A 13,022-nucleotide genomic window follows, 5' to 3' on the forward strand; every position below is an offset into this window, starting at 1 on the left:
CCATAGGTGACTCCTTCCATCCACTGCTGAGGACAGACCTCCAAGCAGAGGGGCTCACACCATAGGTGACCTCCCCCGCTCACTGCTGAGGACAGACCACCAAGCAAAGGGGCTCACACCATAGGTGACTCCTTCCATCCACTGCTGAGGACAGACCTCCAAGCAAAGGGGCTCACACCATAGGTGACCTCCCCCACTCACTGCTGAGGACAGACCACCAAGCAAAGGGGCTCACACCATAGGTGACCTCCCCCGCTCACTGCTGAGGACAGACCTCCAAGCAAAGGGACTCACATCATAGGTGACCTCTTCCACCTGGTCCTTCTCCATCAGGAAGACTTTGGAGATCTGCTCACATGGGCCCTGGAGGATGCGGGCGATCAGGGGGTAGTCCGAGTTCTTCAACTTCTGCTTTTCTGAAAGCAACATAACCAGGACAGGCTGAGCTTAGCCCAAGACCTTTCTCCCCAGAAGTGCTGGCCAGTTCAGGGGTCCAAATGGGCCAGGCACCTCAGGAGACACAGCTGCACAAGTCAGACTGTGGTAAGATAAGCTATTCAGTGTCTGTTTTTAAAAGTACTCCCGCCCCCACGCCCCGACATACACATAAGCTACTTTGCCTCAGACCCTCAGGAAGATGCCACTCTGGAGGAATTGGGCATCTGCCTCTAGAGAAAATTCAGTGCATTTTCTAAGAGACAGTTAAGTGGGATTTAGTGTTGTTGTCCACACGGCATTCCCCTGGGGCACTTGTTCCAAAAGCCCACCAGGCTTTGGGGCACAAACAACATTTGTTATTTTAGGGAAACCTCAACAACAGAATAGAGGGTGTTGTTGTTGTCGTTGTTGTTGTTGTTGTTGTCGTTGTTGTTGCTTTTCTTAACATGCTATTTTGAGTTAATTGAAGGATTTGAAGTGCGCTCTTCAGACTCACCGCCACTGGTGTGGACCACGTACAGAGCGAACTCCTCTGCCGAATTCTCAATCTGCCTCAGAAGCAAAAGAAACCCAGTGAGACATCCCAGCCTTGAGCCATTCCCTCTGCCTCCGCTCTGCGCTCTTCTGCAAAGTAAGAGCCTTTTATCCACAACCAAGGAGGACAGGCAGCAGGCAGCCAGCTGTCAATCATGCTAGATAATAGCAGCCGAGCATCTCTCCTCTGCAATGTTCAGGAGAAGATGTATTTCCTGTTTCAGAGGGGTTTTTTTTTTTTTTTCAGGTATGGGGATTTCAACAGAAGCTTCACCAGCTTAGCAACCCTTCCACAAAACCTGAGACCTGAGGTGATGTCTGAGTCATGTCACTGCGCAAGTTCCTGAGGTTGGTGCATTTCAGATTTCAAACTTTTGAAACTGAAGTAGTTGATGCATACCAAATATAAGGCACACTTAGCATGTGTTCACTTATCTCCTACTAGAGCATTCCATAAGAGGTGGGCACCACCCTCCTTCTACAAATAAGAACTCTGGAGTGCAGAGAGGCTAAGCAGTTTGTCCCACTCAGCCACCCAGCAAGAGATGCATGGATACTCAAACACAGAGCCTTGTGTCCTGGTTTGCACTGGCTTCCATGAAAATTATAATATCCTAGCCAGTAAGATGGCTAAGTGGGCAAGGGTGCTTGCTATGTAAAGCCTGACCACCTGAGCATGATCCCTGGAATCTACGCAAAAGTGGAAGAAGGAAATCAGCTCCACAGAGCTGTCTCCCGACTTCCGACTTCCGCACATGCATGGTGGCAGCACATGCACCTGAATACACACATCATGGATACACGATTAACAAGTAAAAATTTACAAACACAGGAATACAAGGGCTGAGGGTATTGTTGCTCAGTGTGAGGACTTGGATTTGAGGTCCTAGCCCCACAAAAACTAAACATATAGAAAAAAACAAAACCGTGGTGCAGGGGTTGGGGTGGGAGAGAACACTAGCCAGGCTAATACCTATATAGCCCTAGCCAGTCAGGAGGCTGAAGGCATAGGATCACTTGAGTCCAGGAGTTTGAGGACAATCTGGGCAACACAGTGAGGTCTCATCTTAAAAAAAAAAAAAAAAGGAAATAAATAATACTTGGTATTTTAATTGTCATCTTGACACAATCTAGAGCCACAGAGGGATGTCTAGAGTCTGTGGGTCTGTGGGAGTTATCTCAATGATGTTAATCGAGGCAGGAATATCTGCTTCCTGTGGGAGGCACCATTCCCTAAGCAAGGGATCATGGGTTGTAGAGGACTGGGGGAAATGGCAGGTTCTACCAGTACCCTTCCCCCCCCTCCACGCCCCCACCCCTCCCAGCTCCCTCAGCCTGACAGCAATGCTGCTCACAGCCAATGGAGAGAGAACTTACCTTAAACTTGTTAAGCAGCAGCTTCAGGACCTGTGGGGTAGTCATGGTGCTGTTGATACGGACGTTGGTGACAGAGCCATAGGCTGGCGTGAACACTGATGTCTGTCAACAGAAGAGTGCTGCTTAGGGGAGGAGTCGGGGAAAGGACTGAGCATCAAAAGCCGTGGAGTAAGGGGTACAGTGACAACAATACTCAAACTGTGTCCGTGGAAAGCCCCTAGTGCTCTGGCCAGCATCAGGCTCAAATGTAGACAAAGTGGCCCTCAAGGTTTGGCCCACTCAGACTCTGCTCTCCTGGGCAGTTCTGGTCTGAGCTCCAAAGAGTAGGATTAGAGTAGAGATGAGACCAGACTAACAAAACATTCCTAAAGACCCTTCCCTTAAGAGACCAGCCTCCCAGTATGCATTTGTGCATGAGGTGGTCTCTGGCCACCCTCCCTTCAGGCACTTGCTTCTGGTGGGATTTGAGCATCAGAAAGAAAGGAAGAGTTAGATAGTTTGGGGTCCCCCCTCCCTCCAAGGTGGCAGTGTGCAGAGCTGAGACCTGCAGCCTTGCCTCAAAAGCAGTCAACAGCTGGGGGGTGGGGGGGAGGATCAGACGACACCAGGAAAAGGAATATGTCATTGTGGTCCACACTCAGGGCGTGCATTTGCAGCCCATCAGAGTATCCCAGAGCCGCAGGAGGTACCAGCACAGAGCCTTCTTCTCCTGTTAGCTGGCAGTCCATGCTTACTGGAGTAAACAGTCTCAGTTCGTCCTAGGGTTGAAAAGCTATAGGCAGTCGGCCACGTGACTGAGCCCACAGATCAGAAAAGGAGGGAAATCCAAGCCCTGGGACAGAAATTAGAAAAGGTTGCCACCTGAGCCAATAGGATGGGGAGTCTGGGGAAATGGGCAATACTGGACTCTGGGAAGAGTACCTCCCTAAAGAACTCAACCAATTGGAGACTTAAAGGTCAGTTATATGTAACTGTTTTGTTTAAAAAACAAAACAAAACAAAGCAAAAAAACACTGTGCCAAACAATGCTCTAACCTCCTTGCCTTTTCTCTGGGGTGCCACTAACTTTGCAAAGTCATGAACTAAACCTTTGTACTTTCACTACTGAATCCTGGTTTTCTTTTTTTTGTTTCGTTTTGTTTTTTTTGTTTTTTGTTTTTTGTTTTTTTTTTTTTGGTTTTTTGAGACAGGGTTTCTCTGTGTAGCTTTGGCTATCCTGGACTCACTTTGTAGACCAGGCTGGCCTCCCGAGTGCTGGGATTAAAGGCATGCGCCACCACGCCCGGCTCATATCCTGGTTTTCTTATTATGAAGTGAGGATCATTACTTCTCAGGTCAGGAGGAAAGAACAGAGCGCTGGGTGCTGGAGGAGGCCAGAGGTGAGAGCAGGAATTAACTACCCAGATTGAGCTGCCAAGACAAGGGGAGAGTTCGTGTGATGTGTTCATGAGCTTGGAAGGCTAAGTCGGCTTCATACAGGCTCCTGAAATCTCCCATACCTAGCGAGGACTATTCCTTACCCAGCCCCCCCCCCCCATATCTCTCAAGCCAGCAAAGCCTCCATCCCACTCATAACCCTCAGACTGAACCAAAAAATGCCTGGCTTCCCAGGTGTGCCCCAGAGACCACACAGCAGCCCCCAGGAAGTGGTGACATCGCCTCTGAGGTTTTTCCTACATGAAGCTTCTACCTTGTGGTTGTAGAAATGGCCATTGATAGAGAAACGATGGCGTCTGATTTTCCGCTGGTCACTGGACGTCCTCACATTGCCACGGCGACGTACCCCAACATCGCTGCGTGTGCGCATCAACTGTGGGGTGTCCTCCTGCACGGGCTTCAGGCCCCTGGAGTCTGGGAAGAAAGGGAGAAGTGAGCTGTTTGCCTGAGCCTGGTTCCCTTTGAGGCCGACACTATGGCACTCACTGTCTCTCCAGAAAACAAGCTTTATAAAAACGATTTCCTGCTGGAGGAGACACAACGTGTAATTTACTGAGGAGTAACAGTGCATAGGTTCCAAGTACAGACCTCAGAGCCAGCTCCCCAGGCTCAGATCTGAGATCTATCTCCACCCTGTTTCCCTAGCCCCTTGTGCCTCTGTTTTCTAAAGGAATAAGTAACAAGAGCCTCTGCCTTGTGTGATCATAGTGAGGGTTGAAGTAAGTTAATACACATAATGAGACTGAGAACATCTCCTAGCTCAAGCTAAGCATGGCCCAAGGGCTTGCAGGGTGCATGCGCAAACCTTGAGGCCTTAGTCTGAATTGTTATCAGCCAGGCATAAAAAAAACGTGTCCTTTGTGAGTCAACTCACATGAGGTGCTCAGAGCCGGACAAAGCCACAGACAGGAGGGCAAAGGGTGGCCTGGAGGGGACTCCAGGACCAGAGCTACTGCCAAAAGCTGCCACTTGTCTGGAGAGAGGACAAGAAGGAGCTGCACCTGCTCCAAGTGGTGGCAGCAGGCCATCTGCTTGGATTTGTATGAATCTGCATGCATTTGCTTATTTCATCATGAAGGATGGTGCAGGTTGCTTTGAAAGACGGAAACTGAAGGGGAGGAGGTGGGAGATTTTATATTGTTTTCTTTTTAACTTTTTAAAAGGGTATCGGATCCATGTGGATCTTACATGTTTACACAAAATCACGAGTTAAAATACAGCAGTTGTGACGCGGCTGGCCTCTAGCAGGAGGCCCCTCGACAGCTCACATACCTGTTGGGCTGAGTGTCTCGCAGCTTTCAGCAGGCATATCCACTTCTGAAATCTGAACGGTGGGCATGGTGAGGGGCTTCAGGGTGGTGCTGGGGGTTGGCAAATAGAGAGTAGACTTATTTAGACCCTGAGAGGACACATCCCAATTTTATGGCCCCCTCCCTGCAATGGGAGCTTTTATGTACGCCATGCAGGAGAGCATTAGCATACCAGACAAGCGAGAGGCAGGCAGGCTGAGCTGAGCATCCAGGAGGCTGGTCCAGATCCCATCCTAAGTGGTGGATGGGGTGAGGAGCTCAGGAGAAAGGTGTTCAGTCCCCACCTCTGCAGCGGCACAAGAACCCAACTCATCAGACCCAGAACCAAGCCTGAGTGTGGTCTGTACCGAGTCTCAAAGCACATGTGGGGTCTATGGCTCATTTTCTCGGGACATGATGCTCGGCTGGGTTTCTTTTTTCTTTCTTTTTTTTGGGGGGAAGGGGATGTTTTGGTTTGGTCTGGTTTTGGGTTTTTGGAGACAGGGTTTCTCTGTGTAGTCCCAGACTCACTTTGTAGACCATGCTGGCCTCGATCTCACAGAGACCTGCCTGCCTCTGCCTCCTGAGTGCTGGGATTAAAGGCGTGCGCCACCACAACCGGCCAGGCTGGGTTTCTTTCTGTTGAAGGGATATCTTAAAAGCTGTCTCTGGCATCTACCCGTCAGGAGCAATGGATGCTCTCAGGGTTGCAAGCTGAAGAAAGGACCACAGCAGGCTACTTGAGGTGAGACCTAAGTTTACTGTGGCAACTGGGAAAACATCCTCAAAGCTCTAAAGAGCAATGGAGGCAGCTCAGAAAAACACATCCAAAATCGACAGAGGATTCAATCAAAAGGGAGAATCGTGTTTGACAATAAGGATCAAGGTGAGAAGAGTGGGGACTTCCTGTGTTCCAGGGGTGGATGGTGGCTTTAAGGGAAGAAAATAAAAATTGAAAAGCTTAAAGAAATTCTCCTCATAGCCAGCTAAGCCTCAGTCTGTGCCCTTCAGAGAAATGAAGCCACTTGGCCCAAGTAGTACACCTCTCTCCAGGGTCCAAAGCAGAATCTGGCCTGGGCATCTCAAACACACAGTTCTGCGGGCAACATTTAAGTTCTGTTGGCATCTGGGACATGCTTCTGAAAACCCTTAAAAAAAAAACATTTACATGCCTCACAGACCAGCTTATTGTCATGGAGAATGGAGAAAAACCAAGAGTGCAGACTGAAGGACCCCTGGGCAACTGCAACCCAGGGCATCATGGGAAAATGGGATTTTTTAAAAAATTATCTCACTTGGAGAAGAGAATGTAACAATCTAGAGGTCAAAACCAGGCATGGAGAGGGTCTGGCCCGCTGGAACTGACACACAGCCGGAGTGCTGAGAGCAAGCCTGAGAGCCTTGACCAGGGTTCTCCAGGCCTAGTGGGTTGGACAACTTCACTCCTTCAGTTCTCTTGGGAAGAGGCACGGCCGGTTCAAGGGCTTGGCTGTTCTGTAGGGATTTCTCAACGACAGAGAATGATACACTTGGCTGTGGAACGTGACAACGTTCCAGGAAGCCAGTGGAGAGGGAAGGCTCACTTCCCCCTTTAGACTAGAAAGCACATCACTGTGGTTTTGGCTGAGTGGCCAGCATACTCCACCCAGGCTCTGGCCGGAATGCCGCCCACCTCAGCAAGTTTTAAGGGGAACAAGGCTAGTCATTCCATCTTAAAACTGAAGCCCCAGAGAGAACGAAAAGATCTGCCCTGTGCCAGAGTCCAGCTGCTCACTTGGCCAGCGAAGGTGGGAGATCAGATGTGGGCTTCAGTGACCTTGTGGTGAGGACCAATAGGGTAACCCCCCCTAGACTGTTGCCTTGAGCCATGATTTGTTCCAGGTGTACAGGAGACCCCTGGCTGACTTCGCTTAGCTGGCTCACATAGAACATTCCTTTTCTTCTACTAGGTTCCACCAAGAAGGAGAGAGCTTTGATCAGCGGGTTCAAATCCTATATGTTAGAGCAGGCTCGTTCCAATAGGGAGGATGTGTGTGGGTTGGCGCTCTGTCAGAAGCCTCAGGATTGGATCAGTGACCACTAACAAGAAGCCTGGAGAATCAAGGCTTTCCTCCAGGGTGGACCCTCTGCCGCCCGTTCCTCAGTGCCTCCCCCTTGCTGACATAGAACCATCCCTCTTCACTCTGTGCCTGTGGAGTCAGATCAGAGGCCCCTTTCTCCCCATCCCAAATCCATGGCAGGTAGCAGTGTGTGTGGGGGGGTGCTGTGACCTGGACCAGGAGCCACCAGACACCATCAAACTCGCCCCTCTTTACTCACCCCTGTGCGCCCAGGTTACAGCCAGAGTGCCAGGAAGAAGAGGATGGAGGGGGGCGGATGCGTTCGTGATCATCCTGCATCTGTAGCCGAATGGGCCTGCGCAGCCCCCAGGAGATGTTCAGCAGCCCCTCCACGATGAACTCGTCTTCTTCCTGCCGTGAAGGAAGCGGGGCGCTGAGCCCAGAGAGGATGCCAGCATGGGCAAACCCTAGCTCTGCGGCACATTCTGCTGTGGAGTTCCCAGCTCCCTGCAGCTGACTTCCAAGGCCAGCAGCACAAACATTTTGGTGAAGGGGCTTCTCTGAGGGAAGGCTAGGGGCAGCGTATGGGAGGCCCCCAGCTGCATACTCCCCAAACCCTGTGCTTCTTTAAAACGGAAATGTACAAGTGCAAGTCATCACACCTTCATTCTGTCTTTATCTTAATGACTTTAAGGGAATCAGAATACAATGTCCAGATGTGATAGCACATACCTTTAGTACCAGTATTCTGGAGGCTGAGGCAGGAGGATTGCCATCGGTTCCAGGCCAGTATGAGCTACAGAATGAGCACATAAACAACAACAAAAAGACAAGGGAAGGAGGAAGGGAGGGAGGGGGAGGGAGGGGGAGAGAGAGGGGGAGGGGGAGAGAGGGGGAGGGAGGGGGAGAGAGGGAGGGGGGAAACAAATAAAAAAAAGAGAAAAGAAGGGAGGGAGAGAGGGGAGAGAGAGGGACAGAGAGAGCAAAGGAGAGAGGGAGGGAGAGAGGGAAAAAGAGAGGGAGAGAGAGAGGGAAAAAGAGAGGGAGAGGGGGAAACAAAGATGAAAAAAAGGAGAGATGAAGGGAGAGAGGGTCAGAATCTTTCTTAAAATAACAGAGACTGGCCTTACTAATCAAACACTAGAACAAAACCCTGGAACTGGCTGTTTTCCCCTTGTGTTTAGCAGTCCAACCTAACTTTGGGTAACAGAGATTCAAAGCTTTCCCCAAGTTTGCTTACAGGACATGCTCCCAGAGCAGAACTGTTGCCTTAAAAGGTGTCAAGTGTCTGCTAGCTGCTAGTTGCCATTCTGATCTGATTTTTTTTTTTTTTCTTTTCTTTTTTGGTTGTGAGCCATCTCTCTAACCCAATCTGATTATTTTTTAAAACAGAATTTCCCAGTGTTTTTTTTTTTTTTTCCATAATCTAACACACCACTATGCCTCCCATGAGGTGAATAAATCCTTCAGGAATTTCAAAGGTTGTTGACTAACAAGGGGTTGAATGTAAGAGCAGTCCCTCCAGTCTTATTTAGACTTTGACATCTGGGAGAGCTGACTACAGGTTTGTTCCAGTTTGATTACAAGGTGTTCCAACGGGCTGTGGGCTAAGTGTTTGCCTCCCTGATGGCAGAACCCTTAGGAAGGAGGGCCTAGGGGGAGGAAGTGGGTGCCTCTAGTAACCTTCCTGTGTGTCTCTACTTCCTATCCGCCATGATGTGAAGAAATTCTTCCGCCATGAACGCCCACCTCCAGCACATTCTGCCTGCACACATGAAGCCAAGTGACCGCCAACCAAACCCTCTGAAACCATGAGCTCAAATAAATCCTCTCTCCGTTTAAGTTGTCTGTCAGGCTGTGTGTGCATTCACAGCTGCACAAGGATAGGAGCAGGATGGCTACTCAAGGCCCTGGTCCTCGCTCATGGCCCAGCCACCAGTTAAGGGTCAATCTTCTTTTCTCCCTTCTGAACCCAAGCTTTCACGGGTGTCAGAGAGGGACTTCAGGACATCTGTTCAGTGATCAACCTACGTGGGCCAAACGATCCTCCTCGTGGGGAGGGCAAGACAAAACAAGATGGGAGAGAGAGATGGGGATTTGGTGGTCCTAAGGAGAAAGACTTTATGTACTCAGGCTGTTTCTGTGGTTTCCAGCTGGCCAGGCCTGGCATCGCCCCTTTATACTGCCCAATGACAGGGTGGGATTTAAGTTCACAATAGGACTCTAAGTGGAGTGCTCTAAGAGACAGGGGGAAAGGCCTTATACTCTATTGCCCACCAGCTGCCTCTAAAGTTCAGCACTTTGCTTCCTTTTTCTGTGAACTAAATCACCAGAGGCTAGCCACCTGACAACATGCTCTCGTCAGCCAAGATCACTTGGGGTAGAAGCTATCCCGACCAGCTTCTTTATAGTTTACAGAAACAGATCTAGGATGAGTAAACTTGGCTTTGAGACAGAGCCTGGACAGCAACGCCTCTCGAACAGAACACCCAAACTTTCTAGATCAAAATTGGAACTGGGGAACCTTGCGAAGAATCTCAAGGACACCCATGGGCATCCTGAGTCCTGGGGGAGGGGGGTCATCTGCCATAGCAGGAGGGACAAGGAAGAGACTGGGCCCTAGCAGGGCAGGAGCCTCCAGGTCTCCCGTGGGGGCGCCTTACCTCTCGGTGTCGGAGTTGCAGGTTCTGGCCTTCGTAGTACAAGTTGTAGGTTTTCAGATGCAGGAGAAGTTCATTCCTTGGGGGAGAAACACGTTGCCAGCTGAAGCTGCCACAGGGCGGTCACTCTCTTTTTTGCCCACCCTGCAACTGGTCTCAGTGGACCTTTGAGTAGACGTACACATGGGTATGCACACACACACACACATGCACACATACATACAGAGTTCTGCACCGAGCACCCATCAACACCTTCTCCCATGATCAAGGTCAAGAGAAACATAAGGAAGCACCCTGGGAACGTTATGGCAGCCTGTAGACAAAGGCCAGCATCTCTAGTACCCTGCCACAGCTCACAGGCAAGCAGGTGTAAGCCACAGATTCAGAGACAAATGCCCTTCCCATCTGGACAGGGGCTCTCCGCCTCTCTTTGGCCTTTCTTCTCTCAGGCTTGCTGTGAGTGAGGACAGGTTAACTGCTACCGGCCTTCACAAAGCTCTGAAATGTTTAGCCCTTTCAGGATGATAACGTGACTTAGGCTGTAGGAGGCTGAGCTTAAAGAAAGCATTGGAGAAGCCAATCACAGGGGCTTATTTTCTTCAATGGAAGAAAATGAATCAGGCCTAGTCACGTGGAATGCCAGAATGAAAAGTGATCAGTCAGTCTAGTAATCCTTTGCTGTTCTATTAGGAGCCAGCCCCCAACCGAATCCCCCAATAGCCTGATCCCGGTTAGACCCTAATCCTGCAATGAGCAGAACACACCCCTGTGTAAGAGGTCCCACGGACTTTGCATCCTCCGCTAAAAGACTCTATCCTTACATTTATCACAGATCCTTCCCTAAGCCCTAACCCTGAGCTCTGGCTATCAGCCAAAAGAATTCACCCTTACTGTAAAGGTCACAGGTCACAAGTTCTACTATGTTTAAATGTGTAAGGAAAGTAAACCACCAGGTCTGTCCCTGGAGGTCTTCCCCAGGGCCTGAAAAGAGACCACTGTCCTGAGTTTCATTTGTCACCCCTCCCACAGATGATTCCTCCCTCCCACAGGCCATGAGGTTCCCAACATTAGGTTTCAGTGATGCAGCCCCTGTTGTGTTTAGCAAACTCTCATCAGCAGAATAGATGAATAAAGGGAGTTATTGTTGTGGAATGAAGTAAGCCCGCAATGAATATACAAATGTACCACATGTTACACTGATGGATCTCCTGTGTCTTACACTAAGTGAAAGAAGCCAGACCCCTTGAAGAGCCATGAGCAGACAGGGGCCAAGAGGAGCTGTCGGCACCCTGGGAGTCTTCCACTCTTGATACATGAGCCCGCTGTTATCACTCCATGAGGGACATCATGAGTGACAGCTTGGGGGGAGGGGGCTGCCTATCTTGTGTGTCGGCCTGCTTCCCAGGGAAGAGGTGACAGGTCTCAGCCTTTCTAAGCCCAGCCAGCCAATGGAGAGATTTTGGATGCTAATAGAAGTCAAGGAGAGTCCTTAAAACTCAGACAAGTTAAGCTTCAGTGAAGAAATCATTCTACACAAGCCGGGCTGAGTTAGAGGGAACATGGGACTCCACAAAACCCCAACCAAAGGCTCACCATGCTATTCAAACCTGCTGCTCACCACGAGTCCCCAGGGAAGCCCTTGGCGAAAATGTAAGAATGTTCTGGGTCTCATGCAACAGCCACCTCTACGTGGCCAAGTGTAGCGTCTCAAACAATTCAGTCTCAGGTGTGCTAAAGAACTTTTAAAGGTGGGGTGCACCCAAGAGCTAAAATCCCTGTGCCTGATATAAAAACATATGGTTGGACAGGCTCAAGGCTCAGCTCAGTCTGCCCCTCACACATGAGGCCCTGGGGTTGACCTCAGAGGGATGCCAATCAATCAACCTCTGTCGTTTCATCAGCAAAGCCTGTCCCAGTGAATAGAAAGCCATGGACCAGTCCCTTCTCCTTCCTCTTCCCTCGTGGTATGGAATAGAGTGGAGGTGCTAGGCAGGCACTCTATCTCTGAGCTACATCCCCAGCTCTCTCTTTCTTTTTAATTCTGAGTGGAGTTTTACTACATTACCCTAACTGGCTTTGAACTCACCACAGCCCACACTAGCTTTGAACCAGTAAGTTCTCCTGCCTCAGTCTCCTAAGTTTCTGGGATTATAAATGTGTGTCACCACTCCCCACTGACCCTGCCTTTTTTTTTTTTTTTTTTTTTTTTTTATCCAGAGGGTGCCTGTGCCTGTTTCAGTCAGAGCCACGACAGTCCAGGGCACACTGTCACAGCCTGCTCTTTCCCTAGGCAACACCACAGTAGGGGCAGAGAGCAGTGTTTGTGTCCACTTATGGCAGCTGTGACAAAATCCTTTAGACCAGGAAGCCTGAAAGCAACAGGATTTCACTTCTCAGCTGATTCGCTGTTTAGCGAGGGCTGGTTCTTCACAGCCTCCTCCCTGCTCCCTACATGGCAGAAGGACGAGACAAACACCTTCTCTTCCAAGGAAATTCACCTCACTGGGGAGCATTGCACCCCTACAGAGGCCCACATCTTCATCCATCCCCTTAGGCTTCAGACTTCAGAGGGAATTTGGGGGCACAAAGGGCAGGCCGGTAGCATAGCAAGCAGCCAACTCCTCCCTCTGGAAGCCTTGTTTGGGGTTCCCAAAGGTGCAGTGTCCTGTTACCCCTTTATTGGCTGGGCTAGGCTCATTGGAGCATGTTTTCATCTATGGCTGCTGTTTATCTCCCCGCTGCCCACACAAGTTCAACTCCTTCTCCTGGTAGCTTCCATCTCCGCCCTGCAGAGTGCCAGCACACACATGGCAGGCCACTGGCCGAGCAACATTACAAGGTGTCTTACTTGGACATGTGTTTGTCTTGCCCGCACGGGACCAGTGCAGTCTGGTGAGCGTAGTCCATCCTTCCCTCCTTCACTCATCAGAAGGAGAAGCCTGTAATTGAAAGGAGAAGCCGGAGTTTAGAGCTGGGTTGTGACCTTGGTTAGATCTAGCCGGAGACAGAAGGAGACAAGCCCGCCAGAGCGGATCTCCTTCCTCCAGATCCACAGCTAGAGCTGCTTATAGTAAGTAAGCGGAGCCCATGTGGCGCCATATTGCCCCTGCTGACCTCAGCCTCGGGAAAAAAACACCCACAAGAAAGAACTGGACCTCTGCCCCAGGCAAAGAAAATGCGGAAAACCAAGTTGGTCCCAAGGAAGGCCAATGAGTCTCCTCTCTCAA

At 50.1% G+C, this 13,022-nt stretch overlaps 1 protein-coding gene across 2 annotated transcripts in view; it reads right to left on the reverse strand.

Annotated features, from left to right (window-relative positions):
- The window catches only part of Rassf2 (Ras association domain family member 2), a 35,976-nt gene that overhangs the window by 3,545 nt on the left and 19,409 nt on the right, over positions 1-13,022 (reverse strand). The window contains exons 2-9 of one of the 2 annotated variants that reach the window (XM_051144670.1): positions 12,644-12,734; positions 9,799-9,874; positions 7,395-7,546; positions 5,059-5,147; positions 4,040-4,200; positions 2,350-2,451; positions 935-986; positions 295-416 (exon numbers count right to left, since the gene is read on the reverse strand). In XM_051144670.1, coding sequence (XP_051000627.1) covers positions 295-416; positions 935-986; positions 2,350-2,451; positions 4,040-4,200; positions 5,059-5,147; positions 7,395-7,546; positions 9,799-9,874; positions 12,644-12,702 — 813 coding nt within the window. In that variant the 5' untranslated portion in view covers positions 12,703-12,734. Of the gene's footprint in view, positions 1-216; positions 417-934; positions 987-2,349; positions 2,452-4,039; positions 4,201-5,058; positions 5,148-7,394; positions 7,547-9,798; positions 9,875-12,643; positions 12,735-13,022 lie in introns of those variants that run through there. The other variant, XM_051144669.1, reaches the window with a different exon arrangement.

Source organism: Acomys russatus, chromosome 4 (genome assembly GCF_903995435.1).
Source record: "Acomys russatus chromosome 4, mAcoRus1.1, whole genome shotgun sequence".
Lineage (NCBI taxonomy): Eukaryota > Metazoa > Chordata > Mammalia > Rodentia > Muridae > Acomys > Acomys russatus.